Source organism: Centruroides sculpturatus, unplaced genomic scaffold, assembly GCF_000671375.1.
Source record: "Centruroides sculpturatus isolate CEXI.00-Female unplaced genomic scaffold, Cexi_2.0 scaffold360, whole genome shotgun sequence".
NCBI lineage: Eukaryota > Metazoa > Arthropoda > Arachnida > Scorpiones > Buthidae > Centruroides > Centruroides sculpturatus.
This window is the reverse complement of record NW_019384584.1, coordinates 71,671-92,499: the sequence shown is the minus strand read 5'-3', so window position 1 is coordinate 92,499 and position 20,829 is coordinate 71,671. Positions and strand designations below refer to the sequence as shown.

General features: G+C 39.3%; 2 protein-coding genes across 2 annotated transcripts; both read right to left on the bottom strand.

Annotated features, from left to right (window-relative positions):
* Nucleotides 1-616: 616 nt before the first annotated feature.
* Nucleotides 617-1,558, bottom strand: LOC111624530 (ganglioside GM2 activator-like). Its single transcript, XM_023367393.1, has 4 exons — nt 1,436-1,558; nt 1,155-1,368; nt 926-1,091; nt 617-850 (listed from the first exon to the last, which is right to left on the bottom strand). The coding sequence occupies exons 1-4, from the start codon at nt 1,494-1,496 to the stop codon at nt 758-760; spliced, it is 534 nt and encodes a 177-aa protein (XP_023223161.1). The 5' UTR covers nt 1,497-1,558; the 3' UTR covers nt 617-757.
* A 12,040-nt stretch (nt 1,559-13,598) lies between these two features.
* On the bottom strand, nt 13,599-14,903 carry LOC111624529 (ganglioside GM2 activator-like). The gene is made up of 4 exons (XM_023367391.1): nt 14,433-14,903; nt 14,167-14,377; nt 13,937-14,102; nt 13,599-13,869 (listed from the first exon to the last, which is right to left on the bottom strand). The coding sequence occupies exons 1-4, from the start codon at nt 14,500-14,502 to the stop codon at nt 13,774-13,776; spliced, it is 543 nt and encodes a 180-aa protein (XP_023223159.1). The 5' UTR covers nt 14,503-14,903; the 3' UTR covers nt 13,599-13,773.
* Nucleotides 14,904-20,829: the final 5,926 nt, after the last annotated feature.

Here is a 20,829-nt window from a genome sequence, read left to right as displayed (position 1 = left end):
TTGTTTTTTTTTTTCGAACATTTTTGAATGGAAATAGGTTATCGGGAAAAGACAATTGATAATAATTGAGAATAGATAACCGCGATCCGCGAAACCGGAGGCCAGGTCCAAATTTACTTTGATAGAAAGTTTAGAAAAAGAAAAATAGAAAGTCAGTGCATCTTTTCACTTTTTATACACAAAATACTCTTTCTTTTAAGTGTGAGTTTGGAATGCATTTTTCTCGGTGATTCGTTGCTCAAAATCACAAAATTTTAGTGTAAAAATGTCAATTTGTTATAATTTTATTTGATTTTTTATCTTTCAAAGAGATTTTTTCGATAGTAAAATACCTTTTTTTTCTTTTTTTTTGCATTTTCACTTAACGCTTAAATATGGGTTGCCTTATTCCGTTAATTAATCCAAAATCCTCACTCTACGCCGGTGTAGATCGGAAAGCGAAAAAAAGCGGTAACTGACTTTTGGTCATCCTCGTGTCCCTTCGACACGTTTCTTTGTTTAGACTCGCCATCTATACGATTTTCTTCCTTACAAGAACCTCGTAATGATTTTATTGCAAGATGCCCTTCTTACATACCGTCAACTGCTGTGCAAAATCCATTCAAGAAACACTCTGTTCTTTCGAAAATTGCCATTTATTATAAGGTTCAGTTTAATAATTGGACTTTGTACAATAAAGAAACTCGGACGTTTTAAAATGTAATTTGCATGAACAAAGGAAGGAAAGAACGTTTTCGAACCGACTTCTCGAGTATTTTCATTCTTTTTTGGCGGCTAGCTCCAGTTTAGCTCGAACGCAAGCCAATTGTCTCTCTCCGTGTTGTACGATGAACTGAAACTCGTACTTACCCTGTTGAGAGGGAATAAAAGAAAGGGTCAGTAATTGGTCACGTGTCTTTCGATGGGCGAAACGTCGCGTACTTACCGCCACCAACTGGTTGAGAAGAGGTCCGAAATCCGGAAAGGGCACCACGAGATCCGTACCCACGTAATCTCCGGCCGTTATGGGGCATTGGCAAGGTTTATCTTCTGGAAAGAAGGGGCATGCCCTTTCCTCGTGACTTTTCAAAAATCTGCAGGCTTCGGTATCGCTGCGAATATAGATTCGATGAAGAGGGAAAAGCAATAGACGGAAGAGCAATGATGGCACTTACCACGAACCGATATCTCCCAAGCAAGGTAGAGGCAAGTCTATAGCTTGACCGAAAATGTTCATATGGCGGATGATCTTCAACTTAACTATGGCTCCCGGAGGAATGTCTTCGGTCACTCTTATTTTGACGCTGACTGTCATGTCTCCTGGAATGGTAGCCGGATCCGGACTGATGACCAGACTGTCAATGAAGGCGATCTTCTGGTCGGGAATACCTGAAAAAGACCCGGAAATCTCAAATCGCGTATGTAAAACACGCAGAGTCTGGCGTGTTTTACTTACCGCAGTCTTCGTACTCGAAGGCCGAGCTCCCTCCCAACAGCAGCAGCAAAAGATACCACATTTTTATCAAACTCACTTTCTCCCTCCTTCGAACCCAAGTCTATATAACTGAACGTTACGTAAAATGCCCGACTATCGCGTGCGAAAGAACGGATGTTACGATTAGTTAAACAGCCGAACAGCCGTTGATTCGCATCGATAAGTAGACTTTCAATAGACTACAAGGCGGGAGGCCAAAGTGTTTTTGGTTTTCTAACTAAAGATTGGATATAATAAGATATCGGGGGCGTAATGAGGTGTGAAGACTAAAATTTTATTGATCTCTGCGAGGATGACGAATGGCATTCTGTCTTAACAGAACGAATGGCAGATGAAATACGATGGCACAGACAAAGAATCTCTTCTCGAACTCTTAAGAATTACGAGGATCGAGCGAAAGCATAGAGCGCTTCTCTAGACCTTTTGTAACGTTTCTATTCCTTTGGTCTCAAAGCTACACAAATTGATTTTTAAATTTTCAAATTTAAAAGTTTATTAAGTACAGATTCCGACTCAGGTCTGTATGCACCTTTTCTGTGAAACATATGAAAGTACTAAGATAAAGTATCTACAATATCTCTTATATACTCCTATATAATTTTCAAACGTCTCTACATTCTTATATACATATATTTAATCATATTTTATATTTTGATCTAGGAATGTAGCAGTTATTGGGAAACTGATTAGTGTGCATATCCCCCTTTCAACGTTTGTAAATACAATATAAGGACTTTGCGCAGGCTTCTTATAAGATCCTTAATCTTACCTAATGATGTCATTACGTACAAGTGCTCGAAGTGGGGCGAGGGGAAGGTGGGGTTTGGTGTATGTACTGCGCTATGATTAGCCTAAAATATGATTATATGGGACACTTTTTTTTACTTTCTTGAAACCGTGTCGGTGATTATTTTTCTCGTTTTTGAACACCATATAGTTCAGACACACAACACAAGGCAATCTTCATTTTAAATTTATTCAATTTTTTGAGTGAATCAAAAATTTGAATAAATTTAAAATGAAGATTGCCTTGACAAAAATATATGGGACACTAATAATTTTTGCCCTTTAGGTAGCTCGACTGACCTTTTGACGTCGCAAGGAAAGGTTAAGGGTGAACTTTTTGCGCTGTGCAAAATTTTATATTACAAACAACCGTAAGGTCTGGTGCTATANACAGAATGCCTTCCGGGAGGACTTGGAGGGAAAGCTGGCCCATATTCAGGCGTCATTGGCAAGGAGGAAAACCCGGAAAAACTCCCGCTGCCAGCTCGTCCGAGTGAGGCGCGAACCCCCGATCGAACTCCGGTGTTTAGGGTCTGGTCACCACTAGCAATGCAAAATCCATCATTTCTCACGTCCTTTATTGCCTTGACTCTGATTCGGAGTTTCTGAGGTTCGATTGTATCTAGAATTGTGTCTTTAACTTTTTTGATATCTGTTTTACTTTGGGAGTCCACGTTTTCTTTTGTGTAAACCAGGACAGCATGGCTGCCAACAGTACCCTCTCTTTGCAGTTTTCTGTTTAATGACTTATCGACCACCTTAGTAGTTGAGCTTGGTTGAATTGGTCTATTACTTTTGGTAATAGTGGCATAGGTTGGTTGGATCCCCTGTCCATTACTAAATACTAGTGGAGGGCTGGGTTTTGTTCTGAGTTCCCTAAGGATTCCGTATATTTGGCTGACACAGCTATGTAGCTGTGAAACTCTTTCCCAGATCTCCTTACGCTCCTCTATCTTTAAATTTGACCAATAAGTTTCAGGTACTAAGTCAAGTATTTTCCATAGGTGAGAACTTACGTCTTTCAGTATTGTTTTTTCTATTGGCCCAAGAGCAACAGCTGGGCCACTTTGTGAGTCTTGTGTGTTGTTAAGTTCAGCTTGAGATTGCACATCGTTCGATTCCATTATTCAAGAATAGGTAGTAATCCACGTGCAATTGATGTCAAAGCACTCTCTCCCTCCTCCTCGTTTCCCCCGCAACCTCTCGTAATTTATTATCCTAACGGTTCTGAAATGTAACACGCCTAAAGCCCACCTAGATGTGCTGGTGTAAAATAAATATACACCAATAATATTTANACTTTCAGTGATTATGTTATATTTAAGAGATGCCCAAAACTTCTGAAAATACCGTGAATAATTGTTAGTAGTAGTAGTAAGACAGGTATCACTCTTTGGTACAACCTGTGTTATGGAAAAAGGGGGAAAGATGGGGTGGGGGTGAGAAAGGAAAGGGGATGAAAAGAAAAGGGCTGGGATCCATGGACGTCCCACGACGGTGTTTTATAAGGAATGGTCAGCAGAAAAAACAATAACAAGAATGTTACAGAGGAATATAGGTTGGGAGTGCCACGTTACAGATCGCAAACAGCACTAACATATGAACAGGTAATAACGTAAATACAGTATGCAGATTAATATTGTTACAAGAAATTACATGTTAAGAACTGTCTGACAAATCGTAGACAGTACAAACATAATAACAGATCAGTGGCGTGTCGTCATTGGAAACGGTGGATGCACCGCTTCTCTTGTATTTTCTAAAAATAAATACATATTAATTTTAATAATATGAAAATAATCGCACAATACTTTATTATAACCGCATTATGTATCTTATTACAAATTTCTATACTACACGTGAAAAAAAAAGATAAGATCACTATTGTATATTCGAATATTAGTGGCGGAGTGGAACGCTGTACCGTCAGCATCCAAAAAGCCAGATTTGCGCATGCGCTTTACAGAACATCAATCTCACCCGGTTTAGCTGGTAGAAGCCTAGGACCTTGGGTGGATGCTATATGTATGCCGCATCAAATTCTATCCAGGACCGGTTCTGGGCTGTTAGCCGCCTGCCCGCTAGATATTTGGTCGCCCTCGCCCGATTACGCGAATCGCGAGTAGATTTATAACCCAACCGATAAAAATTTACTGGTATGTTTTTATGATAGTTTTCTGTATAGTTGACAGGAGTTTAAAAAAATCCATTAAAATATTTGATATTTTTATTCCGCTTTCCGATTTTATATTACTCATGGATTTCAATGTTAAACCAGTGATATTACGATTTCGTACATCCCATCATTAAGGGGATGTAGAAAAAAACGTGTACAATTCTCGTACAATGTTAAAAAATTAACCGTTACTTTGACAGTGTCGTTTACAACTAAATTTAATGAATGAGAGAGATGCACGAGGTACAGAAAAAGCTGTAGAATTTATTTTCCTTAAATTTACGATTTATGTATCCGTTGTCATAAAAATTTGTCTTTCCACTTCTTTCCCAAGACTTTAAATATTCGAGTACAAAGTAACAGGTTACTACTTATTTCTATTTAAGTAGTAGTTAAATAATTAAGCGCTTAGGGAATTGGGGACACAAATAAAACCCTGCTGAAAGAGCCTGAATTTTACTTAAACAAAAGCTTAACCGAGTACAGTATGGACTGATTTCTTCGTAATATTAGATGTAATAAAGACAAACTTTTTCAGTTCAATAAGCCCTGACCGAAAAGTTGTAAATTTTGGAAATTTCCGTGGACACCTGGTTCTAAAACGGATTAGTTAGAAAACAAACGACTATTAAGTTTAACAAATTTAGATTTTTACAGCTATGGTGAGAAACGTTTAAAATTTACAACCCTTTCGCGTCCTAGTGATACGACAAAAGAGGCATTTGACATTAACCGGTATCAGCACCCTCGGGATTTGGCATGCATACACACAGTGCACACCTACCAAGACCTTCTCTGATTCCATCCATTAGCCACTGGGAGGGAGCTATTTAACTAAGTGGATTGTTTTAATATTTAAAAATTAAAGAATATTTTGTNTAGAGTCTCTCGAGTCTCCGTAGATATAACAAACACAGAAATAAATAACACAAAATAAATTGTAGCTATGTGTCGATTCCGCGCGACACGTCCAAACATGTAAGCTGAACAATAGTATGGGAGGACTGAGTAATGAAGAGTTTCGTGGTGCACAAACAAAAGATGAATCGACGAGATCTGAAAATCGCGTAACTCCGGGTTCGCGTAAGTCGGGGTAGCGTAAGTCGAGGTATTACTGTAATTGTGATATTGAAAATTTATTTTAAAAAAGTTTTGGCTCGAGACCATATAATGAAAAAGAAAAGATTATTAAAAGAGAAAGACCAATGCCTAAATTAAATATAAATACGTCGACAAAAAAGTTTGTTCGACATTTCCGCGATAAAATTTATGAAGACGTAAAATGGCTTTGTGGATGCATAAAAATGCAAAAATTGTTTTGTTGGCCTTGCCTATTATTTTCAAATGAAATTAGTGTGTGGAATAAGAATGGCTTTGACGATTTAAATAATTTGAGTAAAGCTGGCAAAAGACACGAAAATCGTAAATCTCGCATCGATTCTTTCGTAAAGTTGAAGCAATTTGGATATCAAAATAGAATAGAATTTAACATTAGTACACAATATAAAATATATATTGAAAATTATAACAAGATAGTTACGGCTAATAGATATATTTTAATTAGTAGATGTTATCGAAGCGAGAATTGGCATTTAGAGGGCGTATAGAATCTATTAAATCTAATATAACAGAGTTAATTATATTGAACTTGTTTATTTATTAAGTACGTCGGATAATCTATTAAAAATACATTTAGAGAAGTCTACGGTTTTTACTGACTTATCGAACAAACGAATACGAATGGACCCTAAACCATCACTGACTGATTGCCCCTGGAAGTCGGCTTCTTACAGAAACACAGCTTTCCTATCATCAAATGTCACGGCACGCCACTGTAACAGATGACAAACGAATGTAAATTATGCAGATTAACAATAGTACAATAGTTACATGGAGAGTGCTATGTGACAACGACAGATAGCACAAACGTATTAATAGGTAACAAACGTAAATACAGTATGCAGATTAATATTGGTACAAAGTGGTTACATGTTGAGTGCTGTTTGACAAATCGCAGATAGTACAAACATAAAAACAGATGACAAACGTATGTACAGTAAGCAGATTAACAGTGTGTAAACTAGATACAGGGTGGGTGCTAGGTGCCAGATTACAGGTAACCCGAACAAATTAATAGATTTCAAATGTATATACAGTTGACATTTTCAGGGTTACACTAAAAGCATAGACAGTGATTTTTATTAACGCGTGGTGTTAACATTGTAGTTCAGTAGTAGATTTGAATGACTACGAGGGTACAGCCACGGACTAAGTGTTTCTCGTCTTCTCTGTAAGCCCTTTGATGCCTGCAGATAATTATTCAGATGATGTACTGTACATGTCTTTTTCATATATTTGGGCTTGTAGAGGACACGGCCAGTTATGGTTGTTACGAAGTGCAGCCTCAGTGAGTCTATCTCTGTTGCTGTTGAAGAGTAGACAGTCAAACAACAGGTGAAGGTAGTCGTGTTTGGTGTTCGTGTTGCACCTGCAAGTCTCGCTGTCCCGTAGCCGGAACCGGTGGAGTTGCCGTGGCCAGTGAGAACTTGAGTCACGGCAAAGTTGGGAACAAGATGCCTTCAACTCAGTCTGACAGAGATGTCTGGAATGAAGCCATGAATAGGACGGTCTGTAGTGCAGTTGTTCCAGTCTTCTTCCCAAATTTGCAAAAGTTGGTTATAGATCCATTTATGGATAGTGGAAGGCGGTATCTTACTGTAAGAACAAGGAAGGCAAGAGACCGCAGCTCTTTTGGCGAGAGCGTCAGCTGCTTCGTTCCCCTCCACCCCAGAGTGGCCACGGACCCAGTTAAGGGTGATGTTATGGTGGTGGTTATTACTGATAAGCATTTTCTGAATGGTGGTAACATTGTAGCTATTATTGTTGGTGTTGGAAATTGAGCGAAGAGCTGTAATGCTGTCTGTGTAGATGGCTATTTTCTTTTTACGGGGGAACCAGGCTTCACTGATGTGGTGGAATGCCTTGGTGATGGCGAAGATCTCCGCCTGTGGGACGGAACAGTATTTACCAAGCTTGAAAGCAGACGGGTGAGTAATATTGCTTGCTTTATTGTACACGATAAAAGCTGCGCTCACTTGATCCTCTTGCTTGGAAACCGTCCGTGTAGATTTTATAATCATGATCATTCTCATCATGGTAAGTGAGGTCCTGGATGTTCATGGAAAGAGTCATATCTATATAGGAGTTTGGAATTTTCTTCTCGATACCGTTGGTAATGAGGTCTTGGTAGATTTTGTCAGGAAAGTTTGGAAGGGTTTTGTGCTGAATTTTATCTTTCCAATTAGAGAGGTTAATCATTGTCTTCAGATTCCAAGACCACATAGCTGCTCTAATTTTAAGGTATAGAGGGCAGAATCCGCTTATGACCAGAAGGGCCGAGGTGGGCGTAGTGCGGTAGGCCCTAGCAGTTCGCAATGCTATAATTCTCTGGACTTTGTTAAATTTTTTGATATTTGCTTGCTTGAAGGTGGCCTTTCCCCAGATAGGGGCATCATAAAGTATAATGGGCTCTATGGCACCCAAATATATATATCTTATGAATTAGCCTGAAATGCATATGTGAAAACAATAAAAGAAATGTCTATCCTGAAAACTGTAATGATAGTCTACCGAACTTAGTTTTCGGATTAAAGAGACATACATTCATAACACGTAATAACAGCTACCATAAGTGATATTTAGACAAATTTATATATTTGATAGCATTATATCTGACCCCAGTTATTGGCTGCTATACTAATCAGTTTATTGGAGACTACTGTTGCCTTTTTGCAAATGTTGTCGATGTGCTTCGTCCAGTGCAATTTTTCGTCCAGGGTTACCCCAAGATACATTAACTTCATCCTAGAGATTCTTGTATTGTTGGTTTTAATGGTTGGGCTTTTTTGAAAGCTAGTGTTTTTTGGAAATATGTACTTACACTTGTACTTACAATATGTACTTACACTTGTTGTAATTTATAGGCAGTTTACTATCAGTGCTCCATTTGTAATGGTGTCCATTACTATATTGCATAGGGGGGCCAGATTGTCAGAGTTTTTGTTTGAAACAAGGGCTACCGTGTCGTCGGCGTACCCTTGTACCAAGAACCCTGTTGCAGATGTTCAGAAGGTCATTGTGAACTAGAGTCCCGAGGGTCGGGACGGCTATAGACCCCTGAGGGCAACCCTTGGCTGTTTGATGAGTGTAGGAGAGATTGTTTGTATAAAAGCCGATGTGTTTATCTTCAAGAAAGCTACTCACGATGTTAAAGATGTTATTAGGGCAGTGATATTCACGGAGTCGATATTGGATTTCCGGCCACCATAAGTTATCAAACGCTCCTTGGAAATCAATGGAAATTAGAACAGTGTGTTTACCATCTTTCCTGGCTTTTTCAATATTATCAATGATCGAGGCCAAGGCTGTGGTAGTTGACCTACCAGGAACAAATCCATGTTGGTGGATATTGATATAGTTTTTCTTCATAAGGTGGTTGGTGATAAGTCTGTCCAGGATTTTGCCCATGATTGGCAGAAGGGAAATGGGTCTGTAGTCTCTGGGGCTAGTGGGTGGTTGTTCACTGTTTTTTAGTATAAGTTTGACTGAGGCAGACTTCCGTTCAACAGGGAAGTACTCAATCTGAAGACACCGATTATATAGTACTGTACTACAAAGAATGCTGGAAGTGCTTCTAAGGTTTCCTTGTCATTTTGCCTGTTATTGTGTCCTTTCCAGCGGCCTTCTTTATTTTTATCTTTTTAAAGGCTTTGGAGACTTCACTGTAAGTGAAAGGAGGATCGTCGCATGTGTTTGGGGCGAATCTAAAGCGGTCCCGTTTTACTTTATGCACGCTATTGCCATCAGTTTGGTTAGCAGTAGGAAATTGGTGGTCAAATATGGTTTTTATTGTATCACTGAGGGAGGTGGTTAGAGTACCATCCGATTTGTAGGTTGACAAGGGAATGCCCATTTTACACTGTTTTTTGAACGCAACGTAGTAGGGGCCAGTCCAGGGTTTATCGAACTGCCCGCAGAACTCCCTCCAGGCTTTATGTTTCTTTCGGTTAATTAAGGTTTTGTAGTTATTAAACTTGTTGATATAGGCAGCACGAAGGGTGTTGCGAAGGTCACTGTCGTGTTGCTTTTGGTATGCCTTTCTTAACTTTCTAACCTCTCTCTCCTTACAGTTGTGAGCTCGCTGTCCCACCATGATACTGATGTTCTGGCTTTTGTTTGGTGGGAGGTGTTAAGATAGCAGGTTTTTATGCAATTGTTTAGGTGCAATTGCATACACTTATCAATGTCTTTTTGGTCCATCTCTGTTACAGGCTTTTCAATATTCCAGGAGCATTTAAGTTGCTCACGAAAAGTGTTCCAGTAAGTTTTGGTTATATAATTGTCGGTGTAAACAGATTTGCCTGTTAGGTTTAAAGTACTTTTAATATATCTATGATCACTGGAACTAGGATAGTCTTGCGTGCTACAATATACAATAAGGTTGGTCATGTTGCCATTTGAAAGCACCACGTCAACCCAGCTGTCACCTCTGCTGCTGTGATAGGTTGACAAGGGGCTAGTGTTGTTAGATAAAAGTTGATTTGTGGAGGTAAATTCGAGAAGGGCATGGCCCCTTGGGTCTTCTATGTCACTGTGCCATACTGGTGACTTAGCATTGTCATCCCCTCTTATTAGCCACGGGCGACCATTGGTCCAGGAGCTGATTCTTTCCAGTTCTTCCAACAGACGTCTAATGTCCCAGAATGGAGAACAGTATATTGACGTAAGAAAAAATGGATTGGTACTGTTATTATGTATGACAATGGTAGTGGCGTAATTAGAACTGAGGCTGGGAAGGAATTGAGTGTCCACGTTTGGGTTGCAGATGAAGATACCAGTCTTTGGTTTAGCAGTGTATCCACATGGGGAGAAGATCGTCCATTTGCTAAAATGTGGAAAGTAGTCTTTATAAGGCATGGTTCTTGTACCATTATAACATCTATCTTCCAATCTTCTGCTGTTTTAAGCAGGAGGGAAGTTGGAGCCTTGGTCCTTTGAAGATTGATTTGGAGTATGTTTAGGTTTATATTGTATGGTTGCTGTGTGTTACTTTGATTTCCTCTATTGGCCATAGTTGGTTTTTTGAATCATTGATGCCTTTGTTCGGACTGTAATTGGGCAGCCTGCATCAAATGCGTTGTGATCAGTTCTGAATGTATAGCCTTCTTCTGCGGATTTATTCTGTTTCGCAATTTATGCAGCAGGGTGGTCTATCTAGTCGATTGCAGTCTGCGTATTTATGCTGCTTTGTGCAGTGACTGCATGTGAGATATTCTATTCAGCTTTTGGCGTAATGGCCATATCCGCAGCAGTTATAACATCTTATTAGGGAAATGTAGTCCTCGGTCTTTACATTGGCCCATGATAATGATATGTGTTTCAGACATACAATTGCTCTTCTGATGTTTGGGGTGACTGTGATGACCACGTGCTTACAATTTTCTTTCATCTGATCTCTATTCAAAACAGTACTTACTCGACATACAGATAGAAAATCTTTTTTGTCAGTTACTTGCAGTTCTTTGTTTTGATCATATATATAGGGGAGAATATCTTCATTTTCAACTGCGTTTGGCACATTTAACAGGATAACTCTGGGGAGCCTGCCCATAGATGTTGAGCATCTGATTTTGTCTTTAACATGTGCAATATTTTTGATGGCATTCATAATGACCTCCCTCTCTTTCTGACTGCCAACCCGGATGCAAAATCCATCATTTCTCACGTCCTTTATTGCCTTGACTTTGAGGAGTTTTTGAGGTTCGATTGTATCTAGAATTGTCTTTAACTTTTTTGATATCTGTTTTACTTTGGGAGTCCACGTTTTCTTTCGTGTAAACCGGGACAGCATGGCTGCCAGCAGTACCCTCTCTTTGCAGTTTTCTGTTTAAATTAATGACTTATCGACCACCCTAGTAGTTGAGCTTGGTTGAATTGGTCTATTACTTTTGGTAATAGTGGCATAGGTTGGTTGGATTCCCTGTCCAATAATAAATACTAGTGGGGGGGCTGGGTTTTGTTCTGAGTTCCCTAAGGATTCCGTATATTTGGCTGACATAACTATGTAGCTGTGAAACTCTTTCCCAGATCTAATTACGCTCCTCTATCTTTAAATTTGACCAGTAAGTTTCAGGTGCCAAGTCAAGTATTTTCCATGGGTGAGAACTTGCCTCTTTCAGTATTGTTTTTTCTATTGGCCCAAGAGCAACAGCTGGGCCACTTTGTGAGTCTTGTTTGTTGTTAAGTTCAGCTTGAGATTGCACATCGTTCGCTTCCATTATTGAAGAATAGGTAGTAATCCACGTGCAATTGATGTCAAAGCACTCTCTCCCTCCTCCTCGTTTCCCCCGCAACCCCTCGTAATTTATTATCCTAACGGTTCTGAAATGTAACACGCCTAAAGCCCACCTAGATGTGCTGGTGTAAAGTAAATATACACCAATAATATTTAAAACTTACTATTATATTGTCCAAAAACTTAATAACGTGACTGTTAACTCCAAAGATTAAAATATTTCATTTAAATTCGATAAAGTGACGAAAATTATTAAAAAGCATCGTTAAAAAATCAATTCCGCTATACTATGAATTAAGTTAAATCTATTTTTACAATTAATTCCTTAACCGTCAAAATAAAAGTTATAGTTGCAATGATTAATAGTCATTACACCCGTTAAAAAATTCTCTAAAGAACGTTAGAAGACCGTTAAAGTCCATTATAACCGTCCAAAATTTAAAATTTTCCAATTAATCTCTACTGTAAAACCTTAAACCCTTATAATTCGATTAAAACGCTGCCCCCTTTTAGGACCTTATTGCCTAGGCTAACTTTTAATTTAACTAACCCCCTGGTGCCGCACCCAGAGATTAAACCCACCGATAATTAATTTTTAATTTCGTAAAATTCTAATTATTTCCCAATTACCATACTGTAACAATATATATGTCAAACGAACCAGGATCCAGAGTAGATTACAATAGTATCCTCAAAGATGTAATGCGATTAATACTTCAGGCACAATCACAAAAATTCCACAGAGCACAATTTATCACATCCTCCCTCCTCGAGTGCGAAGACTAAAACTAAAGACTAAATAATTGTTAGTAGATATGTTTGGTTTTGATGTTACGGTGTCCATAGATTTTTTTCCCCCGTGTTGGAAGAATAATTTAACGTTTAGAAAAATGCGGCTAAATATCAATATTAACTATATTCTTGACATTATCTTTCTTTTTCTTGTAGTGTATTGTTATTGTGATCAAACTATAAATAGATGATAGTAAAAATAACGGGAAATCGATCATTTCCTCCGCCATTTTTGATATTTTCGAACGATGAAATAATTTTGAATATTTAAAATAAATTTCTGAAAGGCTTGAGTAAACTGAACGAATTCCGATTAATAAGTTTTAGAGAAATTGGAAATATTGTTGACTTTCGATTTTAGGTCTCCGATATAACGGACTATTTCGCGCGTTTCTTGGCATTTCTCCCAGTGAAAAATTGCATTCAACAGAGATTGTTAGTGCACGGAATGTCCGCTAGACATTGCATCGGTAGTATTTGTAGATGTTCGGTGTTGTAGTTGTGACAACTTCGGATACAATACAAAATCGTCATTATCGAGCCATCGCTTTTTCCTAATCGTTATATCGAGGGTCAGCGGTATATTTGCAGATTCTTAACAGGGAATAAATGATAAGTGGCAATCCGAGAAATTTAGTTCTTCCAAAAATTATGGTAAAGAAGTTTGATGATTCTGTACTACCGCAAAAGAGATAGAACTGTGCTAATATTGTGGTAGTATAACGAATAGTTTATCTCCTTATAACGAATCTGAGTAAATGCAAGAAGTTTCCATTTGAAAATTTCACTGATATAATGTGTTCGGATGTCAGGTTTCCAGCGTGCTTCCATTCTGTTCGTTTGGTAAAAAGCATTTTCTAATTCAAACTTCGAATTTTTCGTGTATTTTTTTCACCAGTTGCAATTGTTTATATAGGAATTGCAATAAGAGTTATCGATAAAACTGTTGAATAATGAACATTATTCTGAAACATTACAAGAAGACACATCTGAGGTAATCTACAACGTATCTATTGTTTGTATTCTATATTTCTATTTATAAATACGTGGACTTAATTACTTTCAATAATTCCAATGCCTACCCATGACGTAATACCGGGACAAAATGCGTTTCATTGTTTCGTGTATATAAATTATAAGAACGTTTTTTCTTTGGATTTATTAGCAAATTTACATTTAGGGTTGTCTTCGCTAATTTTTCTTTTTAGCCTTCAATTCCAAGTCCATCTTCAAGCAACCCAGCTCCTTCTTCTTATGAATCACTCGAAATTCGAAAGCATATTCACCCTACAAAATAAATACCCACATTATAAGATTTTCCGACAGAAAACAGGACATTTTATAGCCTACTTACCGCGATCATCTGGTTCATCAAGGTTCCGAAGTCGGCCATGGGTACCGTCACTTCTTTGCCTTCGTAAGTACCCGCGGCGATGGGGCATTCGCACTTTTTATCTGCGGGAAAGAATGGACAGGCACGATCCTCGTGCTCCTTCAGATAAGGGCAGACGGTCCAGGTGCTGAAAAAAGAACCCTTATCAATCGCCACATCGTTACTTTGTAGAGCGTTGTGGGCGTACCTACCAGGAACCCACGTCGCCCATGCAGGGAAGAGGAATATCTACGGGTTGACCGAACACCCTAATTCTTCTGACCATCTTCAGCTTGACTTTTGCCTCGGTGGGGATGTCCTCCGAAAGCGTGACTTTGACTCCCACTTTCACTTCCCCGGGCAGAGGAATCGGAGAGGGTTGTAACTTTAGCGAATCGAAGACGATGGTCCTGTCTTTCTTGCCTGAAAACCCACCAATTAGGTCAAGTCAAACCTCCCTTCCCGCTTTGGTACTCACCGCAGTCTTTGTAACTGAAGGCCCAACAACCTCCGCTCAAAAGCGCCAATGTAATCCACAAACGGATCATTTTCTAAGACGTCGTTCCGCCCTGACGTTACTCCTTCATATACGCCGCTTTATCTACGTAACCTTGAACAATTGCTAAATTTTCCAGCAGGTGTCCTCTTCCCACCAGCATTCCGCTTATCTCCTACCTCAAATTTCTTGTACTTGTTTAAAAAAACGTAACCTATGTAAAACTTCCTAATGTCACAGTCCACCCACGTAAGACTTTTTGGTTTCGAATCGAAAATTCTAAAATTCCGTTCGATTTTGAAGATGTCCGTGCGAGTGTTTTGATCCCAATTGTAAAGGAAACGAAACTGGATTATTCACTTTTGTTATCGAAAAACACGTGTAGTGTTATCGCTATTGTTAATCTTTACTATCGATAAGGACAAAGAACGAATTCTGTTCATTTTGGTACAGAAAGAATTAGAACACAGTGACCTAGAGAATTTGGTGGGATTTTAATCGAAATGTTCGAGCCATTTCGATAAAAAAATTAAAAATACAATGCTGTAGTTATTTCTACCCGAAATTATACATATGAAATAACAAATTATTTTCAAAAATGACGTCTCCGGTTAAGTTTTACATTTGTTTTGTTTTATTGGCTTGTTGTTTCACTCGGGAGGAGTTTGTCCGGAAAAGGTGAAACGTGCACTTTGAAACACCACCTTATAAAAAGTTTAAAGAATAAGGAATAAATTGGTATTAGCAAAAAGAGCGCATTTGGATTTCATTTTGAAAAAGAAAGAAACGACGTCGTTATATCATCTGTAACGATATTGTTACCACGAAATAAGCTAATACGTATACATATAATTCGTGTAATTCAAACATTGTATCATATAACTTAACTGTTTTTGTAATTTTATATAATAGAATGAGATGTAAACGAATAGTAAGAAAAAGTCGATTGCCAAGTTATTCGACTCTACGCGGGTTTCTACGTGATTATATTATAAAATACCAAACAGCTATTATTAGTGTTTTCACCCGGGCAGTCCGGGAATTTCCTGCCAACCTGTCCTTTTTTTCTGTACGACTCGTACATGTCTCCAACACCCAATAGAGTTAAGTCATCTGTAATTGTTCTTTCTTAATTTAGGTTACTCCTCCAAATTTTTTCTAGTCTTTAACTGTAACTGATTTAGAGCCGGCATGCACGCTATTCTTCGCATTGCAAAATGACATTGCGCATGCGTCAGGAACTTCTGTTCGAACAAACCTGACCTGTCGTCCGGGTCAGCGATTTTGAAAAGATGGCAACACTAGCTATTATCAAAAATCGTAATTCGATTTCGGATACGTGTGCCTGAAATTTTACGGTGCGTTATATTACAAAAAAAGAAAATTGGAAATACGGTACATTCTTCGAAATGTTTTTTATCATTTCGTTCCGAGATTTGGCGCTACCGAAATCGTCATCGACGTCGCCACCGCCACCTATGGATAAGTTTAACGATGATGTCGAGATTTAAAGTACTCGGATGTACTGTACGTACAAGTAAAGTCGGTAGATTATCCGGTCTCTCGACTGCCTATCTTCGCTACTTGCTAAAATCAACTAGAGACAAATGTTACCACCAGGGGCACTGCAATCACTACAAGAGCTCAAGATCTATATTGACCAGTGGCGTGCAAATTTCAAAAACGTTACCTATTACCAGTGAATTACCGGCATTTTTATATTTTGACTCCAAATTCGAAAACTAGTGCCCTGTAGTCCGCGCAGCGAGAATAAACGGGAGTCGGCAAAACTTTTATATGATAAGCGGTGAAACTGCGTTACTAATTTGATCATTCCACGATATCAATGCCCCCTAGTAACGGTTTGTGTAGACACTGGTTCATTACCACGTTATGTCATTATTAGCATGGTTTTTTTATTGATAGCTTTAGAATAAGTTTAATGCTTACGGGCTATGTCCTAAATAAAAAGAAAGGCATATCCGGATATTAGTTAAAACTTTTATTTCGTTTAATAGTATTAAAAGAATGTACGTAATTTTAATTATTATAACACAGTTGCACAATATACACGTATCCGTCGTACGACACTGTACGAAAATTGGGGAAACCCTCCGTACAAAATTTCATATATTTCTGATCGAGATCGACCAAAAAAAAGCTTAGAAAATGACAATACTCCGTAAAAAGAAAGCACCCTGGTTTAATTAAATATTAACGCGTCATACGGCACTTTTAATTGCGATTGTTAGTTTATTAAAGCAACGAGTTCGTTTATGATCAATAATTAACATCAATGTAAAAACGTCTTTGTAATCCAAAATAATATGGTAGACGTGTGCTTTTCACTAGTCCGTTGTTTCGTTTGTTAAGTTATGGCAACGCAACACTTGGGCGATCTGCCTAGGGGATCCCTTCCGGGAGGTCATTTTAAGGGAAACTGGTCCCTATTTAGGCGTTACTGACGTGGAGAAAACCCGGAAAACTCCACGTGACCAGCTCGTCCTGGCCAGACGCGAACCCATGACCGAACTCCCACGGCCGATTGCAGAGACAGAGTTTACATTAAACGACGTTTACATTGGCTCTTACTTACTTCGCTATTACTCCCCTGTTTTAGGAGTCGTTCGGCCAATCGGATTATTTCTTCGTGACGTCAGAAATGGTCGAGTGAGTCTAGAAAATAGGTCAAATAACTTGTTTCTAATCGCTGTCTTGTAGACAGCGATTAGAAACAAGTTATTTGACCTATTTTCTAGACTCACTCGACCATTTCTGACGTCACGAAGAAATAATCCGATTGGCCGAACGACTCCTAAAACAGGGGAGTAATAGCGAAGTAAGTAAGAGCCAATGTAAACGTCGTTTAATGTAAACTCTGTCTCTGCAATCGGCCGCCACCAGTGTTCAGGGTGCAGAGACCGCTTGGCCACTGGTGGGCATCCGTTGTTTCGTACAGAACGTCATTTTTTCTGGACCCTAACCACTGTGTTATACCATGGACACCTAGAATTAATAATTATCCTGCATTGCAGAATCTTAACTAACTAATTCAGGGTTTTTCCATGCTGTTACCCGAAGTTCACATCTGTAAAAACCCCGCAAGAAAAATAAAACAACGTACAGTATTAATGTAACTTTATATATTTCTAGTAAATTAATTAATTTTTTTGTATGTTAAATTATTATTCTATCTTATTTCTTTTCTTTTTCCGCCCAGTGGGCACTAAGAGGGCCTCCTTTAGCAAGCCCACAATGGGGTGGCCAGGTGGTGAGGGACAGGGCTCGCATTATCCGAACGGACCACCCCCCGAAAAATTCGTGGGGATTTTTCGACCGGAGTCGATCCCGGGTCCTTCAGAGCGGAAGGCTGCATCCAGCCGTCTATCTTATTTATTTAGAATGTGTTGGGGTGTGTATGACAGTGTAAGTAAATGGTTAATTTAGTTGTTTGATCTAATTATATGTACGGAAATGTTCACCAATACTTTCTTACATCTTCATAATCTAAATATATATGCAATAATTAATAGTAATTGCTATACAATCAAATTACTTACCTTTCTTCCTTGGGAAATCGATTCAATCAGTTTCCGGGAGTCGCAGACGATGTCATATGGCCCAAATTTAATTTCTATGTTCTTACTTCAGTAACGAGTTTACGAAAGATGAGTTTGGGGGCCCGGGCAGTTGCCTCTTTTGCCAGTAGAATAACGCGCCACTGCGTCGACTACAATTAATCTTTTTTCATTTGTCTCGGAATTTCGTAGGGAAAAATCAAAGTGGGAGCGGTGGGTCGGTTGATCGGCATTGGTTTTAAGTAGGAGTGTGTCGATCGGTCGACTTCGACTCCTTGGATGCATATAATTTTGCCATCAAGCCGATCAGACTGTTCGAATCGTGTATACAAACGCCACGTAGGATCAACTAGATGGTGATCAAACTAATCCCAGCGGAGGTAGGATCGTTCGGTTCTTGTTAAGTTACGGAAACGCAACACTTGGGCGATCTGCCTAGGAAGAATGCCTTCCGAAAAGTCTTTTGAAGGGTAACTGGCCCCTATTGAGGCGTTACTGACGTGGAGAAACCCTGAAAAACTCCACGTGACCATCTCGTCCTGGCCGAATTCATCACCGAACTCCCAGTGTTCGGGGAACGGAACCCCCTTGGCCAGGATCGATTAGAAAAGATTAAAACTTGATGTGTTTTACTTACCATTTGTATTAAAATATCCGATAAACCGAGATGAAAAAATAAGTATTAAGGGAGAATTTTGCGAGATTGTATGGCGTACACACACCGTTTTGTAAGGAATTTCGTAGGTAGAGTAAATACGATTGGATCCCACTTGGATACTTTCCGCTATCTAAAATACGTGACAAAGACCGACCATCCGAAGCGGAAAGTCGGTCTTATACGGGCGCTAATTATTCCAAAACGGAACTTTCCAAAGCTTTCGATAGCTTTTCTTCTTGCCGGGACGCAGCCAAACGCCCATGCACCATAAAACCAACACATCATTATCTTGGAAAAGCGACCCCACTTGGTTCGACCCGGTCGATCCCAACGTTTTGTTTGGACAATAGAACAATTAAAGTAAATGGAGATGTTCCGTAAATTCGAAAACAGTCACGTCGCTCGAAATAAAAGGGTCTTTCCAGATATACGGAATCCAGCAAAATTAATTGATGCCTGTAAGAACCCTTCTGTCAATTGTTTCGATCCGTTCGATGTCGGCAACCGGCCTAAGTTTCAGTTTACATTCGGCCATTGATATATATATAGTTGAGATCTGCAGAAACTTCTCTACGGGTAAGAGAAGTTCTCTTTCTAAACATGGCTTCGGCACGTTGCTGATATAATAGTCGGCGTTGGCCTTAGCTTCATTTGGAATTCCAACCGAATAGAAACGTGCTTCGTCGACGGCGGCCCAGTGGATAAAACCATTAAACGCTATTGTCTGTCTACGGAAAGAATCGACTCGGTTATTAACCAATGAGCATCGGCAATCGATCGATTAGTTGTGGCAAGCTACTTCCGGTTTATTCTTCATTTGTTAAACACATCTCCGCCGTTATAAATCGAAAGCTTGGCGTTATGGTATTGGAATACCAGGAAGTTGGCTATAGTGGTTAAATGCACGGTTCTTTGCCGTTAGTACATGCTATAAAAAATTAACAGAAAAGTCGTTCTGCCATTTACTGAGAAAATAAAATTCACACACGGCCTGCATAATACGCGAAAAGTGCCGATCGACATCACGCGCAACGTTCTAGAATCGATTCTTTCCATAGACTACAGTAGTCGCGTGAAGTTTCTTCACATTTGTAACACCTAACTAGGAGCCATTCTCTTAAAAACCTCAGGGAGGCATTTTTCCTTCTGCAGACCGCCTTGTAATAACAAAATAAACCAAACCATAAATTCCCATCTATCTGCCGCCAGGTGTCGCTCGTACGATTGGCCAGCACGTCTTGCGTTTTTTTTTTTTGGTGTTCCGCTGAAAGGCGACGTACTTTAGTGTTTTATCGCTTCAAATCTTTACGAATTGTTTTGTAGTCCTCCTCAAAGTTCCAATTTTCTCGGCAACGTTTTCGACCTTCTCGATATTAATTTTTAGGCGCGCAACGCAGCTTTCAACAACTCTTGTCCGCATTCCGTCGTTTTTTCGTACGAGAAGTACTGTAATAACAATGCTTTTACCGTCTCTTCGAAAGTCGACCTGTTCGTACAGCGCACTTACGCGGACGTCGATATCCCGATTTAAGTGATTTTTTACGCAAGCAATTTTACGACAGGGAAAAAAATTACGGACGACTACAAAAAGTCTGCCGTGTTACATCTTTTAATTGGCAACACCCGAAACTGGCCAGAGTCGAGTAGTATTGGAGTACACGCCTTCGGTATGTCTTTACGTGATATCTACGCCCGGTAGAATGGCGGGAACCCCTTCCCCTTTCTGGTCAGGCCAAATCCGTACGCTACATTAAATATCGATAGAATGGGCCGCACGATTTACTACTGACCGTATTAATATTTTTTAGAAAGCGGTTCGTAATAATTGGTACCGCGACGCTCACGTATTGCCACGACAGATTTCGCTTCATTTTTACTCCCGGCTCCTTTCGCATACAATTCGTTGTCACCGCTGCCTCCCCTTTTCCATTTGCGCAATGACGTATACAAGTGGAAAACTTACCCTTTATCTCTGCCGTTTCCGTGCACTAAGTCATCTCGTAACTCTCGACTACGCTCCTTCGACGCATTCGAAACATTGTAATTAAAGAATAATGATCTGCCACGTCGGAAAGTTTATCGTTTCCTACGTTTCTGCTTCGACTTTTCCGACGTACTACCGTAGTTTAGTACGTTCTTTTCT

Bases quoted from the DNA above. Each gene is read 5' to 3' on its own strand.
- LOC111624530 (XM_023367393.1), bottom strand. From the start codon at position 1,496: ATGTGGTATCTTTTGCTGCTGCTGTTGGGAGGGAGCTCGGCCTTCGAG. The intron at 1,369-1,435 runs GTAAGTAAAACA...GGTCTTTTTCAG, and splicing joins CTTCGAGTACGAAGACTGCG to GTATTCCCGACCAGAAGATC. The intron at 1,092-1,154 runs GTAAGTGCCATC...CTATATTCGCAG, and splicing joins TTGGGAGATATCGGTTCGTG to CGATACCGAAGCCTGCAGAT.
- LOC111624529 (XM_023367391.1), bottom strand. From the start codon at position 14,502: ATGATCCGTTTGTGGATTACATTGGCGCTTTTGAGCGGAGGTTGTTGG. The intron at 14,103-14,166 runs GTAGGTACGCCC...TTCTTTTTTCAG, and splicing joins ATGGGCGACGTGGGTTCCTG to CACCTGGACCGTCTGCCCTT. The intron at 13,870-13,936 runs GTAAGTAGGCTA...TTTATTTTGTAG, and splicing joins TGATGAACCAGATGATCGCG to GGTGAATATGCTTTCGAATT.